A 20,338-nucleotide genomic window follows, 5' to 3' on the forward strand; every position below is an offset into this window, starting at 1 on the left:
ATTTATTAATGAACTCTTAGTACAATCACTGTTTTGACTCATCAGGCGCTTAAAATTGGAAAGGTCTTAGTGAATATTCTGCAAATGTACTCTCATTTTAATGCTGATACAAGATACACACATACACGTTTCATGTTTTTTATTATTATAAGTTACACTGATAATTTTGTATAAATGGCAAGAGAAAAACATGTACATTCACTTGGGAGGTAGAAACAGTTTACCAATATGCCACAGGTTCAGGTGTAACACAATATGCTGATACAGAATATGAGCTGTCAAATCAACTGTTGAAGGGTGTGTCGGCAGATCCAGTCACAAGCTATTAGTGCAGAACTAAGAAACACTTAAATAATTGCTTAAATTATGGTTGAGCTCACAAGTTATGGGTCACTTATTTTGGAAATATGGCCTTTTATAGGGCATTGATAATTTTAAACTCTCATCGTGGTGAGTCAGTTTGACAACGTGAGCATTTATTTTGTCCCAAAGTGTTACAAAAATTCACTTTTCTCTGAGTATAACCAGCTTCAACATATCAGTCTTGGTTTGTTTTATAAATGTGGATTAAAGTAAGACGGCTGGACGAATCCGCTGGACATGAAGGGATGCAGGAGCCCTCCAGTGGTTGAAAGCGGAACACCACCCGCTGCGTGGAAGATCACATTTCCAGAGGTGAAGTTGGAGAAAGTTTGATGGAAGCTGGCAGAGCTCGACCCACACGTGGCTGGGTTCGGACTAACATTAATAAGGGAGTTAGAGCCGGGCTGCAAGGTGCTGTCCGCCCCGGGGTTCTGCTTTTTCCACTTGGTCCTCCGGTTCTGGAACCAGATTTTCACCTGGGTTTCGGTTAGACTTAGTGACAAGGCCAGGTTTAGTCTCTCGCACACAGACAAGTACCGAGTTGCGCGGAACTTGTTTTCCAGGGCCACAAGCTGTTCGTAACTGAACGCTGTTCTGGCTCGCCGTGGTTTGGCACAGGCCTGGTCCGGGCGCCGGCGCTTGTGCGTTGACTGGTCCTGCAAGGTGACCGCTGACTCCCCGTCTCCACTGTCCTGTTGCCCGGTCAGACAGGGCTCCGTGTCCGCAGGTGGGGAGAGAAGATTGGGGTCTACAACAACTTCGGGGTGCCTGGAGAGTGCAGATTGTTCATCTCTTGCATCTTCTGTGGTAAAAAAAAAAGAAAAAGAAAAGTCAGTTCTCATCCTGAAAGTCGCAGCAGCAAACCCAGTGGAGAATTGCCCAATTTAAATATTATTTATTTTCCTCTAAAATTGAGTTGAGCTGCAGTTGTGAGGTGTTAGTTGACAAAGTATGAGAAGAAACGGGAGTTTTCCTTGCTCGGGCAAAATTAGGTGACAAATTTTTGAGGTGATTCGCAAGACTGAGCTGTGTTTTTAAAGAGGTTCTTTATTTGATTTTAGAGGAAAACGGTGACATTTAAGTGAGTCTGTTATTTAAACAATTGGGACCAAACGCCAAGGAGTGAATTTAACTCCGTGGTGCTGAAGGACAGTTCCTGGCAGGACAGACATCACTTGTAACCTGATTAGGAAATGTGTGTTCCTTGTGGAGTGTTTTTCCTCTTTGTTCCGTGTGAACTGCAGTTTACCAAACATAGAAGGCCTAGGAGTTGACATCTGTAAAGCGTTTGATTAGGATCCTGGGGTCGCTGGAGCGGAACAAAGCATAGATTCTGAGGAGAGGAAGATTTGGTCACTAATCCTTAAATAATTTATAAACCACACAGAGCCTCAAATGTCATGTTGCGGAAAGAAATCCCGTCTAAATCCAGCTTCGCCACCTCAGCCATGACGTGCTAATGGAGTTTCATATTTGCGGATGGATCGATAAATGTCATCTATTTAAAGGGAAGTTTTAATCGAACGATATTTAGGATCAGACATGGATGGGGTGTGAAGTTTGTACCTGCAAGGTGCTGGAGGGAGATATGCAGGATGCAGTAATGGGATATCGATCAAAGCGCGCAGAGGCATCCTCAATGGGACGATTTAAACAATTATCTAGCCTGCCTGTCCCAATGCCAATCACATACTGGGGCTCTGGGAGCAAGCCTTTGTGGCTTCCTTGAAAGGAAACGCAGCCTTGGAAATTAAGGGAAGGTCATACAGAGATGACAATAAATCTGAGAGATAGCGCCTCACTTTCTGCTATTTGGTCTCGGCTTGGAGAAAATAAAACTTTTCAAGTATTTCAAATATTTAACTTTTTTTATACGTCCTCATGTTACAGTGTTCAGACGTCTCATTTAGGCATTCAGTTATAAATATGCACAAGATATGCCTGTGTGTTTTTAAGGTAATTTACAGATCCAGGCACACAAACAATAATATATTTAATGAAAAGATTAGAGCCAAGCTATGAGGTGTGTTTTAAAATAATAAAATTGAGGCGTTTTCTCTACCTGCTTCTGTGCGCTCGAGTCTGGAGTCTCCACCTGCAGTGCTGTCCGACTCCAAAGTTGTTCTCTCCGCGTTTGGCGCAGGTAATAACTTCTCCTTGATGATGGAAAGTTCGTTTACCTTCTTACTGTTGAATTTGTTCGGATCCAATATGTCAACTATAGAAAAGGAAATCTTATGACTGGACGTCATTGTCACTTCTTCAGCTGAGGCATCCTTTACGCAGAAAGACTCTTGGAGATAGATGTGCTGATGTGCTCGATTACGCGCCCGGAGAGAAACTTCTCATAGCTTAGTCTGCTCCTTGTTTTCAAACTTCATCAGACCGGGTTCTGTGGCGGTGATCACCTCCTAGTGTTGTGTTCACTCCTCTGCTTCAGTCTGTCAGTCTCGCAGCGTGACCGGAGCGCAGTCTTTAAAGCGTCTATCCCCCCACCCGTCTCCAAACCAGACACGTGACACAAACACTATTAGCGTTTCACACGACCCCCTAATGGGCTCAAAGTATTCGCCGATAATCACCCATATCATTAAATTCCGCAATTCGCGACCTGAAAGTAAATTGTGCACAGATGGCAGTTGATCCATATCAGAGATCGCCCCGTCTCCCCAAATTGGACCCTCTCTCTCTCCCTTTTTTTGTAGACATCACTAGGACGGAGACTTTCGTATATCTTTTAGCAGAAATCAGGGGTTTTCAGAGTCTCCCTGTAAACAGATAGCTGTTTATTTGCTGCCACTGAAATTGTAGGCTTGTAAAGTAACCAGATTATATTTAGATGTTGACTAAATATTTAGGAGTACACTGATAATGATTATTTACAAGTATTATGACAATATTGTCACTTCTAACACATTAGATTTGGCTTAAAATATTGCAAAAAGAAAAAAGAAAAAAGCATCTCTGATGGCAGTTTAAACCCTTCCCTCCAGAATGTTTGCCTATTTATAATGGCAGCCTTCTGATATAACTCTTTTATCTTATCTATCACGAAATTAGTCTTAATAGCCTTAGTCTCAGTGTTTTTAAGAGCCATGGACTGCAAGAAATGTATACATTTTAAGGATAGAAGATAAAGCCTCAAATGACTAGGTCTGTTCTTTATTGATAATTGAAGATGTAAAATTTACACGCATACTAGAGGAAATTAAACAAAGACATGGGAATTCATGAGGATTCACTAATCTATATGCTACATTCAAAGCTAAATTGCAGGCACGGTATAAATGCAGCTGATTGTTTTCTCACCTCATGCAATCGATTTATATTCACAGTCAATCGGATCCATAGTGCTTGCAATTAGTATTCAATAAAAAGTGACATGAGATTGTTTGGAGCTTCATGCCTGCTGATGGCTAAAATGGTGAAACCAGCACCGGATCAATATTCTCAGCAGGTGTCCAATAGAGATAAAACCTGATGGGTAACAGGCAGTTATTTTGGATACTGGGAAGCTAAACTAGTAAGTGAAACTGCACAGATCGTCTTGCTACAAACTTCTTTTAATCTTAGAATGATCTAAATTATTCTTAATACTTTATTTTGAGTTAATCCCCGCTCTTTTTCATGTTTTACTAGAAATAGACTTAAGAGTCATTGCCAAAATGTACTTGTGTAATAAAATTGTAATGTAAATTTTACTATCTAAGCCTGTGAGGTCCTTATGTTGTGAGTATGAGACAGAAGGCAGACAAGCAATATCTCTGTAATACAGGCTACCAGTGCTGTAATGATTGTTAATGTCTTTGTTCTTTATTCTTTTGCAAAGTACCTCTTAACATTGGTTTTGAAAGGTGCCATATAATTAAAAAAATTACTTACTTTCTTGCTCATGGGGGATCTACACGTGTTTGCACACTGTTAAAGGCCCCCCTACACAGTTTCCTGTGTTACTTACACAGGTCAAGATGATTACTGTGTTACATGGGAGTTTTATTACTTTCCAGTCATAGCCTTCTGGACTGGCACAGTCTGTAGTTACATAGTCAAACATTTGTTGAAGCCACCACTACAGGGTGTCCGCATGTCAGCATTTACATGTGTATGGCACCTTGCACGGCCATTACTGTAGTCCCTCCATATGAATAGAGCCCAGTGCACATTGGAGGTTTACAACTTCCTACGTGAAAGCCCAGTGGCTGGACATCTGTTTGAGTGGGACAAAAGGGACGAGCCTCGAGGACAAAGAGGCCCTCAGGTAGACTTCAGTGAGCGGGAACAGCAGCTGGTTCAGCTCCGAGTCTGTACGGGCCAGAAGGAGACTTCAAAGAGGAGGAGAATTCCTTGTCGAACACAGTGGGGAGCCAAAGAGACACGCTTCCAGCCAAGACCCCCCTCCAGGGTCAGTAAAGTCGTCACTTCACAGGGAGGCTGCCCCCAGTCTGCTAAACATCAGATAATTTGTCTTAATGGCAGGAGCAACATTATGAGCTCCAGTTCTACTCACACACTGTAGTGTCTTTTGTTTTCTCAAAAGTCCACAGTCTCCCCAAATCTCCTGTAAAGTGGGACTCAAACAAAGGCTCAGCAAGTGTCTGGTTAACCTTTAAGGGCCCAGTATATCTTCTGTACCAGCTGCCAAAACTTTTCAAGACATATTACTGAAGAATATAGTCATGGGCTTTTATGCTTTAGCACTCATGTTAATGTTGAGGGAGACAGTGGAAAGATGACAGGAAAAGAGTGTGGAAGAGTAAATGAGAACGATCAGAAAAAAAAAAGAAATTAAAAAAAAGAAAGGAAACTAACACATGTGAAATTAAGAACATGAAAATTTGATTTGATATCGCCTCTGTCAGTGCGCCCCAGGGCAGCTGTGGCTACAATGTAGCTTGCCATCGCCACTGTGTGAATGTGTGTGTGAATGGGTGGATGACTGAATGTAGTGTAAAGCGCTTTGGGGTCCTTAAGGACTAGAAAAGCGCTATACAAACGCAGGCCATTTTACCATTTTAAATATAATATTGTTAGGAGTTTTTGTTACCATTCTTATGTTGACATTTAGCAAAATTCTACATTGTGCTTCTAAGTGCAGCTTCAAAAAGCTGTTAGCATAGAAACAGCAAAGAAAAGAGGTTGAATGCTCTTCTTCGTTGCTTCATTCCAGTGTTTCTGACATATAACCTTTCAGTTATATTTGTAACTTACTTTTGATGTTGAGCTTGTTTTTCCCACATCATGTAGGCCTTTTCTGAACTGAAATATTAAAGAGGATTCTTTCAAATCAAAATTAATGGAATTTCACATTTTATGAATGTTAACACAAAGGCTTTTCAGTAACTCTGTTCAACATTTTAGTGTAAAAAAGCACTCACCTTCTCAGGAGCTACTTAGTAAAGTTGAGTGCAATCACCATTTATATAAGATTTTTGAGTAAATCAAGTTTTTATAGTGCGCAGTGTTTCACTGAAATAACAACAATGACTCAGGGGAACTTAAAAAAAAGTCTAATTTGATCCTTTAAAACCAACATAGTAGAGTGAAGTTTCATTGTTTTGGTTCTAAACTAAACTAAACTGACCAAACTGGCAGTTTTGTCTCTTAAATTAAGCACCCGATGGTCTGACAGTTTTATAAATAACAAAAAGTGTAAGAAGTCAACAGCTCTGAAACATAAAGAAAACCTGCCTGCTGTCAATCAATTTTTGAGTGCATTTAACATGCACATTAGTAGTTTTAATCATTTTTCTGGAGTTATCTCAACGCATTCTCTGTGTTGCAGGTCATTGGCACTGATGTGTGCCAGCGTAGCTCAATACAGTATAATATTCCTAAATGGGCATAAAACTTTTTCACCTTTTTTTGCCAGCTCTTCTGTGTTTACCAAATGCCTGTGGATGCTACAACCAGCCAGGCCTTCTTTCAGTTAGCCCTCTGTGTTTGTGTGACTCTCTGACAACAAGGTCAGTGGCATTGCCCAGTAATTGTCCTAACGGCCTGTATACCTGTTGGGTGGAGGCGAGTAATGAGAGTTTTTCATTACAGGCGGGACGGGTGAGTGCGCCTGGCAGATGCTGACAGGCAGCAGATGTGTAAAGTTGGGGGTGATTTGTAAAGGGGTCAACTGCCTCGCAGAGGAGATGGAGGGCGATGTGGGATGGGGGTAAATTATGCTGAGGGACACTGTCAGTCATACCACACTACTGTCACAACAAGGTAAAGGTCGGTTCATACATTGGTGTTGTCAGCTAGCGTCACAGGATAGTGTAGTCGGGTCAGGAAAGTGTGCAAACTTTGTACCAAATAATGACTGGAGGGTGGAGTTGAAAGGGTAGCCATTTTACCCAAGACTTGTTTTATCCACAGTCATGGAAAAACTGCCCTGAGTTAGATTTATGTGTGTTTTCTATTAGGTAGTTTTTGTGGTTTTTTTGGATGCACAAAGCTAAACGGGCCTGTTTCTGTTTGAATACCCAGTGTCTGAATCATGTACCTACGCTACAAGCATCTGGTGTACTACAATGGTCAGAGACTGAGCATGCAAAGCTGTAGCTTACCTTGAATGGATGGAGACAGATCACCATCGCCAGCCAACAGGGGACTGAGAGACACTGAGAGCATTACGGTCCTCACCATATCTGTGGCCCTTTTGTGTTTTTAGTTTTCCCTTTCCTCCTGTCTTCCATGTTTCTCTGCCTCTTTCTTCAACTTTAGTGTTAGTCCTAATGTTGCAGGTTAGTTATTTGTCTTTTGGTTACTTCTTATTTTACTTTGAAACGTTAGTTTTCACATGTGTCTTGTGATTTTACTTCCTCTGTTTGTTCTTTCTCTTGCTTTTATTCTTTTCTGCCCTACCTCGCTTGTTTCCACTTATGCCTTCTTCCCACCTGTGTCTCACTTACCAGTCAACCGCCTGTGCATATACACATAGTCTTGCATTTCCCTCTGTTTATCATCATATTAACCCTGTGCCTGCTCTCTTTGTTTGCTTTTTTATTTCTGCTGTCACTTTTGCTACAGAATGTGATGAGCAGCCTGTTTTTAAACTGTGTGAGGACACTGGAGCAACCAGAGGAAACCCACAAAGGCACAAAGACATCCACACACAAAGAGCGCGTCCAACCTAGAGATTGCAACCATGGACATTGTAAAACATGTGTTTTCCTGTTTTTTTTTCCTGTCTTATTTGCTCTGTACAGTGTCCTTGGGTGTTTTGAAAAGCACTTTTAATTGAAAATGTATTATTTTTTATTATTATTATAACTCTTAGATCTGCGAAGCCAATGTGGAAGTACCCTGAAGTGGCATTCTCTTTAAATGTCAGCAGGGGGCGGCTTCTCTAGTTGAAGAAAGTCTACCTGTTCTACTGAACTTAAAACACTTTCCTGGTGAGTTCGTGCACTCATGTTGAATAAAACATGAAGTTTTGTAAATTATGGTCATTATTTGAGGATTACAGACACTATGCTCACTTACAGACACCTTGTCAACAGCAAGTCGTTAGCCAGTGAGCATGGGGTGTTCCCAGTTTTGTGTTCAGATTCACTTCTTGCTCATCATGTCAGCTTTCAAACACCAAAATGATGACAGCGGAAATGTTCAGCTGGAGGCTTCATTTCATGACTTCGCCAATGGGTGGCATCACGATGGTTACGTCGATCGAATACTTGGAACTATATTTCCTGTAAAGTAGCAGTGCTGACCACTAGTGTTAGCCTGTTCTCTTCACTGTGGAAGAATTTAATCCCACGTTTGTGTCCAGAGCTTTACAAATTGAAAAGCTTCAGGAAATGCAGAATCTAGCCCACCAATCACAGTGAAAAGCTGCAATCAGCGCATAAAAGTGCACATGCAGTGTTCGATTTGAGACAAAATGAATTTATGAATATATCTGAATTTATCTGAACTCATCCAAGTATCTGAGGACAGATTGTAGAGAAAGGTTTGTGTCCTTTATAGGTATAAATTTATCAAAATCATGATTGTGGCTCATGAGAAAGATGAGAGCGATTAGAGCTCTTGATCTCATTTCTATTCTTTAACCTCAGTCACACGGTAACTGGATAACAGCATTAAACACTGATGTCATACTGGTAAAAACACTTAGAAATGAAATACAAACAGCAACGACTGCTTGGTGTAAATGTGTTACATAGCAGCGTTTTGTCATTTGTACAAAGCCAGGTTGGCTTAATTTATTGTCCCTGCTGGACTATAGATTATATGGAGTGCAAATTAGTCTACATAGGTATTTTGGCCAGCATCTCTTGTCCACACAAAAAATGCAATTGCAGTCTAGGGAGGTGAATGTCGTGGTGAGCAGAGGAGAGTGTGCACAATTAGAAAGACCAAGAGGATACAGGCAGAAAGAGCTGCAGCTGCCTGTTTTCCACAAGGCTGAGGCCTGCTAGTAATGGCTCTGGCATCTGCACAGAGCGCACTGTCACTCAACACAAGCATTGATTAGCCATTGTTCTGAGAAGGTCACATCATAATTCATTAACAATAATTAGTCCCGCAGTGCCACCTGCACTCCTTCTCTCGATTGCCCTGTTAAATTACGAGCAACCATCACGGTTCACGCGTGGAACAATGAAGATATATCTGCAACGTAAAGGCAAGAGCTATTAGTTACATTATTTAAATGGACCCGTTTAAACCTGGGAAGCTGTCTTTATGAAGGGCAATTAGGCACTAACCATAATTGATAATTCACGCTAATTACAATTAGGAAATATAAATAGTGGGTGTAGGATTAATCATCATTGCAGTTAAGCAGGGAGCAGCCACGGTGGAGGGCGCGTAGGTGTGATGGAAGGCGGTGGATTACACTCCATTCATCTCCATCTAGGGCAGAAACAGATTGTGTTTGTCCCTTTATATTTTTCCATTGACCATTATCTCTGTTTTGTTTCTGTGCCCTTGCTAAATAGTTCATGAGGTTGTGAATTTGTGAGACTGTAGTTAGTGAACTGCAGAATGAGCGCAGTGGCTGTGTAATGGCAGATGCGATTGGAAGGACTGGTGTCGTGCCATGCCCAAAATGAGTTCTCAATTTCAGCCTAGTTTTAGCATTGTGTGTTTACAGAAAATGTAAATTCTCAACAGGCATTTCCCTCAATAACTCAAAAATGGAGTTGGCCATTGCTTGGGTTCCTTTATGAAGCCACTCGTGTTGTATTTGCAACAAACCAGGTCACTTCCTAGATTACATTTTCTTCAAATCCTCTAGTCAAATAAAGCTTTCCCAAGGTCACCTCATCTGACCTTTGAGCTTGATTCCTCAGCTGCAGTGATGAAGATGCAAGTTGTAAGCCACATTAACATAAACAGCTCTTGACCACAAACTCATAACACAGTTAGATCAAATCTATTTCCCCTTGTTAAGAAATTCAGGCTCTTGTCTTATTGATGTGCACTGGTAAGCTTAAACTACACTGCAATCTGTGAGTAGAGAAAACACTGGTTTGAAGATGGCAGCTTGTGCTTTGCAAATTAAACAACACTGATAATGCAGCGTACTCTTTGCCTTTGTCTTTGGTCTGAGAAGGCACAACAGTCTGATTTAAATACAAATACCAAGCTGTCTTAGCTGAGCAAACAAACGAACAGCAACTGGCCTCTCTGGTAGGTATGTAGGCATGTTGACTCAGATGTGCCCCCATTAGACTTTATTGCCTTATTCACAAGGGATTTGAATTAATCATTGGCGTTTGTATGTGTGTGAGAGAGAAAGAGAGAGAGAGGGGGAAAAAAAAGAGGAAGACGCTGCTTTATTCCGTGCAATTATATGCAGAATTTAGCCCGCTTCATGCATATGGACTACACAACGATGGGGGGGTTCTTTTGGTAAGTGATTTATGATAATGAAGAGCAAATTCTACATTGTAATCGTCTGCCATCTTTCATCTGTCCTGAGGTCAGAGATACTTTCCAATCAAGGTGTCTCTGTTATATATTAACAGTCTTTCTGAAGTGTTCTCTGATTTATTTATTTATTTATTTTTGACTGAACCGAGTGGAAAAAACTTGCATTTGGCCCTTATTTTTATAAAGAAATGTTCTGTTCAAAATCTTGCACAAAATAAGAATTCTTTTTTTTAGATCCACGGTCTTCAAATGGGGCCCCACATCGTGAGGCCCCCACTGTCGCTAGCAGCCGGTGGTAATTGCTACAGTGAGAGCTGGATCAGTGGAGCCGCTCTAATCAATAAAGTCTTCATCAACCATTTCCCCTGATGATTCTCCCTCATTTCTCCCTTAATTGTTCTTTTTCATCAAACAAGGTCTGTGCCGTGAGCATGTGTGTGCGTCTTTGTACGTTTGTGTGCTCCCAGGAGTTTGTGCTGCGGTCTTCCCTCTCAATGGACTGTGGCTAACAGATTGCTAATGGAAGCTGAGCTGCAAACAGCAAAGGGAACCTTTGCCTCTCATAACTAGACTGTGACCTCCATGGGAGGAGGATTAGTGTTGATCCAGCTTCCCTAGAGCAGCTTCACTGCTGACACTGAGCATGACCAATGACTCATACAAGGCCTTAAAAGTTTTGTGTTATATTTTAGCCATTCACATTAAACTCAAAGGTAGCCCTGATATATCTCGGATTTATTATAAGCCCATAAATGTAGTAATAAACTGCAGTCATAGGGTTTAATTAATGCTCTGGCACATATGAAATAGCAGTTAAGGACTGATTCCTACCTGCTAGAATGGATCTATTTACCCAGTGTGCATTTTACATAACCCTGATAATATACAGGAAAATACTTTACTGTATGCTTTCATTTTCAGTGTAGAATTACGGAGACTTCTAGATTTATTTTTCCACTTTAAGATACAAGCCTCTAATATCTCTGCTGCCAAATAACTGAAACAATCAATACTGCCTTTCCTCATTATTTTTTTTTACATACTATTTCTGTAACCTACAAAGAGTTAAAGATATTATTTTTGTATTTTGTACTGACCCTTTACAGAAGCAGTTTTTTGGCATAAAAACAAACAAACGTGTTTAGAGCCATTCTTGCTCATTGCATAGTTGATGATATTTTCATAGTAGATTGTTTTTTTAAAGGATGTAAAGCAAAAATATTGTCCGCTTTTTCTGTTTAGCTTTTAAGCATCTCCTGAAGATGTTTTCTTGTTGGTTTTCATAGCTGTGCCCTGTTCTAGTGCCCTGCAACCTTCATCCTCAGACGTTTTGGCCCATGGCTGCCAAAGAATCGGAAATGATTGGGGTGTAATTGTTTTCCTTTAGCGCTTATTGCCCTTCTGTGCTAATAAAACGGTTAGGGTCCAGGGGGAGGTTTGATTCCAGTGGGAGGAGTCCCTGGCTTTCATAAAGCATCCCCCTTGGTTGTCTGGCTCTGCAGGCTCCACTGCCCATGTGGAGCATCCTGTAGTCAAAGGGCCGAGTGCAGAAGGGGGAAATTGTAGGATATTTGTTAAAGTTAAATTGGCACTTGTGTTTTTTTAGGGCCAAAACGGTCCAAAGCAGAGACACCAAACTGCACATTGTTGATTCCCATTCCAGCAAGGTTGATGTAATAAAACCTGTAGGTGTATGAAAACAGATTAAAGAGTTTACAGATTTTCAATGCACATTAAGAACTCTTCACTAAATACTTTAAATTATTTTGTGACTCACCAATAAATCTGGTCAGCTGATCAGAGTATTGTCTGTCAGAGGTGCAGTGGGTCATTAATTGTTCTTAATAAGATATGACTGGACAGTCCATGAAATTAAAACGAGTTGACTTCACTTTAACCCGATTGATTTCAAGAGCCACTTGCCAGATTTCTTTTTAAAGTCTTTGTATAAGCTCAGTATCATTAACTTCACAGTTTTCTATTTCAAACTTGGAGCAAACCACCAAGTGAGAAAGATATACTTAATCATGATTCAATATTTTCTGAAATCCATTTCCTATTTTGCAGAATCAGAATCTGAAACATTTAAAGCATCAAAGTATTTTATTTATGCTTCAAAATTAAGGGAATAATTGTGGCATTGCCCATAAAATATAATTCATTTCAATTTTTAAAAATCGCTGAGCTAGAGTAACTTTCTGCACATTAATGCTTTTTGACATAAAACAGCAAATTTTGCCATTAGAGCTCTTGTACTGATGCAATTAATGCTGCGTTGGCACGCCATCAAAACAGTAAATATGTTCTAGATGAATCTGTCCTATATTAAGATTTATGAAACCTTTAGGGTTGTTGACTTACAAGACTTGAGAAAATTAGGTTTGAGTTGTCTAACAGCCGGGCCACTCATCTCTTCAGTAAACTGCCATATATCGTGCCGCTGTGGGTTTTATCGACATATTCCATTTCTGAAGTCTTTACCTTTTATGACCATTTTCATAAATTTTGCCCGGGACAATCTCAGTTCTCTGTGGGGTGATAGAAAGATCATCTCGGGGGTGTAGTTTGATGCTTCAGCACCCTCTCACATGCACATTTGTACACACACAGAAACACACACACACGTATATATTTATACTATGAGCTGTGTGGCTCACTCTCTTTCCTCTTTCTGTCTCCTGATCAGAGATGGCCCCTCCCCGCTCAGTGATGAAAATGATTCAGACTCTCCCAGACGTCAAGGGAGAGGACGGAGAGTGTTGAATGAGTTTACAGATGATGAGAGTCTTAGATCGGGACAGTCTGTATTTACAGCTCAATCACTTAACAGAGCAGGCCTCTCTATTAGACCCCGATCTATCTGGCTGGGTGACAGTTAGCAGCAAATAGGGGAGTATAAGGGACAAGGAGGGCAACTGATAAGACCTCTGGGACACTGAGAGATCTCTGAGGGAATAGCTTGAATTTCCTACCAGTAATCCATTTATGTTAGTTAAGATATTGGTCAATTACAGGCCATAGTCTATAATTTAAAAGTCTAATTTAAAAGGATGGTTGCAAGTGCATGAGTTAATAAGATTGCATTTCACCATCTGTTTTCTCTTAACTTTTATTTTTGATTCCAGATTGAAAAATCTCCAAATTTTAATCCCAGTACATAACAGAATCACAAATACATCCAGCGGTCCATCTTTGGCCACTTATGGAGGTCAGCAATTATGTGAGGGCAGCAATCTAAGCAAAGACACCCAGACCCCCGTCTCCTCAGCCACGTCCCCCAGTTCATCCAGGAGGACACCAAGGCATTCCCAAACCAGCTGAGAGACATAATCTCTCCAACGCGTCCTGGGTCAGTCCCAGGGCCTTCTCTCAATAGGATATGCCCAAAACCCCTCACCTAGTAGGTGTCCTATATGCCCAAACCAACTGCTTTTTCCCACATCTTATCCAAGCCTCATAAAAATCAGTGCACTGTGGGTAAACGAAATTTAAAACACTTAAAAATAAACACAAGAGGATAATTCAATGCAGGACTGTTAACCAAAATAAACAAAAAAACTAATTTTCTTTTGCCTTTTGTCATGTGTACACAGATAATTTAGTTTTTTAAATATAACACTCAAGATTTTAAACCCAAGTATGCTGGATGTGAATGTTGTTTAGTCATAAAGTGTTTTATCCAGGCAGACCTAATACATAGAGGCAGACAAACATTCCCACTCACACTGACACCTACAGCCAATTTAGAATCACTAATGTACCAAACGTGCATGTTATTGGACTGTGGGAGGAAGCTGGAGTACTTGGAGATGCCCCAGCTGGCCAGTGGATTCAAACCACTTATTGTGAGGTGGCCTGTTGGTGCAACACTTACAAACTCAAGGGGAATTTCAAAACTATCTGTTTTAAGGGGCTTTTTAAAGTCTTGTTGATATGGAAGTTAGGTGGAAAGTAGCTCCAAGTTATCTTTTAGTATATTCCAGAAATATATATTCAGTTATAGAAACTGAATATATTGAAGACATTCTAAGGTTTAAGGTTAAAGTTTGGCTCAAATTACTGGTTTAAACTCTGGAACCAGAACATATGACTTCTTACGTTGGATTATGAATCAGGGTAGTATCATGCTGCCTCATTCTGTGTATTATTTAAGATGAAATCTCAGGTCATTAGTATTACATTATTGCTTATCTCACAAGTATCAACATCAGTTTACTTCATTATAAAATACTCAAACTTAAAAAGGCATTAGAAATAATTTTACATCATTCAGATTTTAAAGATTGTGTTTCCCACCATAAGTCATTCTTTTTTTTTTTAAAGTACAAACACTTTATATCTTATCCTAAACTTCTGATTGCCCTTCGTAGCATTATTTGCAATATGGTCATTCAGTATGGTCATTATTTTCCTCTCAGAGAGAGGAGTGAGCTGCTGCTTAATATTTTCTCTGTCAGAAGAGGGAGCTGTGACTTTAAAGATCTTACCTCAAACGTTCCCCAGCAGCCTCAGTTTATTCATCTGAACAGGTTATAATCAAACAAATGACACAAAATAACAAACAAAATGTGTTAGCGAGCTTGAAAGTGCAGAGGAGAGGGAAGGGAAAATGTCACATACTGACTTTTGCTAGAAAAACTGGAAATAAATGCAGTGATTTATCAGAACTTATCAGAACTTATCCAGTTTCCTCAAGTTGTTTTAAGGACTCTGCACGCTGAGATATGCCAGGCTTTCAACTAATAGCTCTTGGGAAATTTTCTGGAGGAGTATACAATCATTTTAGGTCAATTTTTTGTTAAACTGTAAAACATTTTTCTAATTTAGCTCCAGAAAACATAAAAACCAACTGAGTGAAAAAAGAGCGTATATCCGAAGAAGAACTTTGAAAGACCAGAAGGCTTCTACTTAAACCACCTTTAAAAAAAATCTTTGCTCCTTAGAGCAAAATATAAAGAAATGAGGAGCATCTAGAGACTTTTTCACACTGTTCAAAGATGTCATGACCTGAGAAAAGAAAGACAAACAGAATAACATTAATAACCTTTTATAATTAATTTTTATAATAAAGGCACAGCAAACTTGGAAGACAAGTCAGCCCAGACTGGCTGTTCAGTTTCTAATCACCTCCATGCAAACAAGATGATATGCTGCCATCTGCTGGCTCTTCACAGTACTGTAATGAAGTCCTGTTGTCCAAGCTGGATTTCTTTCCTGGAGACTTTAATATTTTTATCACCAGATTTAGTCTTTACATGTTCCATCTACAGTAATAAAGTTCTCCAAGCCACATTATTCCTAAAACATACAGTTTCCTACATGCGTGTGTGCCTGTGCTTGTTTTGCACAGTGAGGCTGCTGGATAGGCTTTATTAAGTATGAGCGTCACCGGCAGCACAGCGTGTTCCTGGGGGAGAGTGAAATATGTTGTGTAACAGTCTGTGAAATGATTAGTGGCCCTAACAAGGACTATTAGAAGATGAGCCGGGTCAAGATGGGGTTATCAAAGGATATAAACACACAAACACACACAAACACACATATATACACCCTGTCACCTGTGTTTGTTAAACATTAGCAGTGTTATTCTGGGTCATCTCAGTTGGCAGTTGAAGGAAGGTTAACTGCTAGATTGTTGCCTAAGCTACACACACACACAGCTGCCATGCTGAAGTATCAGTGTAGCTCTCCACCCGGCATCATCTATCTACTGCCACAAAGACTCTGCTCAGGTTCAAAGACACTGGCTGTCTCTGACTACATAGCTCTGACAGCTGCCTCTCTGCCAGGGTGCTGAATAATCATCAGCAGATTTATTGGTGTAGTTATGGCTTCTCGAATTTCCCAACTTTAGGCCAGATAGGCATTTAGTTGTCTTTTTCTCGGTGTGTAAACAACATTTCAGGAAAAGACCTTAGACTATGTGTAAATATATGGAGTTTACAGCTAATGTAAAGTTACATTTACTTAAAACTTGAGTATAATTTGTTCACATGTTGATTTTTTTGAAGGTCAGATGCACAAAGTTTGGTTCACTGCATAAATAGTTATCTGCTGCCCAACCCAAACCTGTTTATGTCCTGCTCCATGTTCCAACTCTAACTCTGTGCATGTGTTTATGTGCAGATGTGTGTGTGGGTCAACCTTTGCAGAGGAAGACATTAGTTACCATTATTTTGCCAATTCAAAACCAAGAACCAAAGCTACTTACTAACCAGTAATGGTTTTCTCTAATCCAGTATGCTCTTACTTCATGATTATATTTCTCTTAACTGTATCTATTATGTGGGCATGCACTTATGGCCACTTTATTAGGTACACCTAGCTTTCAGAACTCCTTTAATTTGACATGGGATACATTCAGCAAGATACTGGAAACATTCATCTGGCCTCTGACATTTTGGTCCATATAGACAAGACAACATCATGCAGTTCCTGCAGATTTGACAGCTGCACATCCATAATTTCCTGTTCCACCACATCCCAGAGGTGCCCTGTTGATCTGAGATGTGGTAAGGGTGGGGGCTGTTTGTGTACAGAAAATTTACTGAGATGTTTAAGAAACCATTTTGAGATGGTTTGTGCTTTGTTACATGGCATATTATCCTTCTGCAAGTAGTCTTCATAAGATGGGTACGCTATGGCGATACTCAGGTAGGCTGTGGCAATAAACAATGCTCAATTGGTACAAAGGAGCCCAAAGTGTACCAAGAAAATATCCCCCACACTATTATACCACCAGGACCCTGAATGACTCATAAAGGACAGGATGGAGCCATGTGCAAAATTGCTGCTCACTGGATGCTTTCTCTATTTCAGTTCCCTGTAAACCACAAAGATATTAAAGCAGTTTCTGAAATACTCAGTCCAGCTGATCTGTGCCATGAAAGTCACTGAAATCAGCTTTCTTGGTCTGTACTTCAGCAGGTTATCTTCACCGTGTGCCTAAATGTACTAAGAAATGAGCAGTTGCACAGTTCTACCTAAAAGTGGATAGCCCTGTGGCCACCGAGTGCTAAATGTCATCCTTCTGTATTGTTATCTCATTGCCTTAGATCATTATGTCTCTTTAAAGAACATCAGCAAATTTAGTTCTTTGTCTTTGTTCATAATATCCGTGTTTATGTTTGTTATGAAATGGATTTGCTCACAATATTTCATGTGGATAGTAAGCATGACTCAATAGGAAAAACTAAAAGCAGAGAAATCAGGTTCCCAAACATTTCTACATTTCAGTGTCAGGGGTCACATTAACAGAATCTGTCTATTTTTCCAGACTAAACTTTAAATAATTGCACAAGAAAAACCACATCAACACATTTTTTCTTTATCTCAGGAGGATTTTTTTTTATCTTGCATAAGTTCAGATTTATTGATTCTCCAAAGGGAGTGCTGAACAAGATAGTGCCAGCATTCATCTGGTGCCGACACAACAAGCGAGGTTATGAACAGTCATAAAACTTTGTCACCAACATTTAAAAAAACAATACTCCCTGAATTGCACGACTAACAGGTTATTCCAATGATTAAAGCTCCCATTCATATGATTTATAGCATAATAAATCACTTCCACTAATGACTGCTTAAGTTTTGATTCATCATCTTTCACCATCTCTCTGGAGCTGACCTTGTGGTGCACAGCATAGAGGAGTTCTATTAATTACATCAGATCCATAAAATTAATCCATGGATGGTGTTGAAATCTTGTCCCAGAGTCACACCAGCTCTGTGACTGTGCAATACCAAATAAAATGTCACTGGAACTTTTAATAGTGTGGCAACTGTTTAAAGTCAGTTGTGTTAATATAACGACGTGCTGTTTACATTAAAAACAGTAATGCAATTTTAACTTGTGCATGTCCTTTTCATTAAGTGCTTTTGCAGCAAGAAAGACGTAAATTTGGCTACTGAGAAATTTGTTATGTTGTATTTGGGGTATTTCAAGCACAGAGTGTCCTTTGATATCAGTGGTATTCTAGACTTTCTCCTTCTTCTTCTTCTACCTTGTTCCTTTAGGAGTCGCCACAGCTGATCCTCTGTCACACCAACCCTCTGCATGTCCTTCACCACATCCATAAATCTTCTCTGTGTTATTCCTCTCTTCATCCTGTCTGACAGGACCATAGTCAACATCTTTTGCCTAACATCTCCACTATCCCTCCCCTGCACATGTTCAAACTTTGTCTCCAAACCACTCAACTTGATCTCATAGTGTCTACTCTCAAATGACATCAGAGTATCTTCAGCTCTGCCTCCTGTCTTTTTATCAGTGTCACAGTCTCCAAACCATGCATCACAGCAGGACTCAAGACCGTCTCGTAAACTCTCTTCTTCACCTCTTTTGTGTACTGTCTATTGCTTTGGTTGGCGACTCCAGATATTTAAACTTGCATCTATTGACTTCTTCTCTCCCGGCTCACTTCCACCTGCCCCCTACTCTCACTGAAGATCACAGTGTCATCTGCAAACATCATAGTCCACAGAGACTCCTGCCTGACCTCATCTGTCAGCCCCTCCGCTACCGTTGCAAACAAGAAGGGGCTCAGAGCAGATCCCTAACATAATCCCCTCTCACCTTGAACCCATTTGTCACTCCGACCCCACACCTCTCCACGTACTCTCAGTCCTCATACACGTCCTGCACCACCCTCACATACTTCTCTGCCACTCCACTTCTGTCCTAGACATTTCAATACCTCCCACAGGTATGCCATCTGGGCCCATACCTCCCACAGGTATGTCAAGTGTACTTTAGACAACACACTCAAATCCATCAGTGTAATGGATGATAAACATCCTCTGGATTCTAAACCTCTACACTCAGGCATGAACTTCATCTTGATTTCCCACATGCTGCCCTCCTCTGTAAATATTGTTTTCATTCCTTTTGATCTATCATTGAAAGAAGAATCCAGCCATGTTTACTGAGAAATGCTTCATAGTTCTCGACTTTTTTTGCCTCCTCAAATCTTCCAGATAAGCACTGGCTTCTTGTATTGTTGTGCCAGTCTTCCAGGCAAGCGGTCACAGTGTCTTGAACACTAAAAAAGTATGAGTGTTTTCTTATTTATTTTTTCTTTCAACATCCTTCTTATCACAAAAGATCATTTTTATGTCTTTCTTGATTTTAATTTTGTCTGAACTGTTTCTTCTGCTTTGTCTGGAGTCGATCCAGCTCCTTCTGCAACTTTCAGATTAGAATCTTTAAGGTAATTAAAAAGTTGCGTGCCTATGCATTCTTTCATCAGCTGTTCATTTATGACAGGGCTTTTTTGTGTGTGATAATGACAGCCCTGTGGCTCTAGTAAACATAGACAGACACAAAGAGAGACAGCGGCAGAACTCAATGCTGTGACAGCGTTTCTCGATGGCAGTTACGAGAGTCTGCCAAAAACGGAGCATGTGCACACAACCTGAAAAAATAAGCGCAACACAAACATGCATACATGGAAGCAGGATCTTTTACTGTCACGACATAATCTTTCTCTTGAACAAGCACACATTCACATCTGCAACACCCGAACACAAGAGGTGTACACAGAGTTACTACAGGAATTTACATATCTACTCTGTCAGTATTTGTTTTGTCGTACTAGCAGAGGCCGAGACATCCCTTCAGGGGATTTGTCAGGGCTGCCAAAGCACAAAAAAGACACCGTAGCACACTCCACTTCACTATCGTGAGTCAGTGCCAAGCCTGACCGTCTTCATTCCTTGATGAAACACTCTTATCTTTGGCAGCATTAAAACCAAGGAGGCACCCATTGCACCATGTTTTCCCATCGCGCAACTCATACCTTTGACCCCTCCAACTCCAGCCTATAAACACCTACTTTTCCCTCAGTTCACCCTCTTCCCATAGCAGACCTTGACTCATGCACCCCAGGGGCCACCCAATGTGAAAAGCCAGACACCCACCCCCACAACTACTCGAGCTCATGACCCCCTAAGACCACAACAGGAACCACATTCTTTCCTTTGTGGCCAGTCTTTCATCCTTCTTCACTGCCAGAGCAACAGAAATAACCTGTAAAGGAGTATTGTGTGGCAAAAACGAGGCCTTGTGTTCTGGCTGTGCCATGGCGGGCTGATAAAATAAACACAC

The 20,338-nt window shown here is 40.5% G+C and overlaps 1 protein-coding gene across 1 annotated transcript; it reads right to left on the reverse strand.

The window, feature by feature from the left end:
* Window positions 1-554: 554 nt before the first annotated feature.
* Window positions 555-2,615, reverse strand: nkx1-2a (NK1 homeobox 2a). Its single transcript, XM_085369395.1, has 2 exons — window positions 2,426-2,615; window positions 555-1,165 (listed from the first exon to the last, which is right to left on the reverse strand). The coding sequence occupies exons 1-2, from the start codon at window positions 2,613-2,615 to the stop codon at window positions 555-557; spliced, it is 801 nt and encodes a 266-aa protein (XP_085225521.1).
* Window positions 2,616-20,338: the final 17,723 nt, after the last annotated feature.

The sequence above is a fragment of the Diplotaxodon limnothrissa genome, linkage group LG13, assembly GCF_057381915.1.
Source record: "Diplotaxodon limnothrissa isolate DT_005_m linkage group LG13, D_limnothrissa_male_GT1.1, whole genome shotgun sequence".
In the NCBI taxonomy this organism is placed as follows: Eukaryota; Metazoa; Chordata; class Actinopteri; order Cichliformes; family Cichlidae; genus Diplotaxodon; species Diplotaxodon limnothrissa.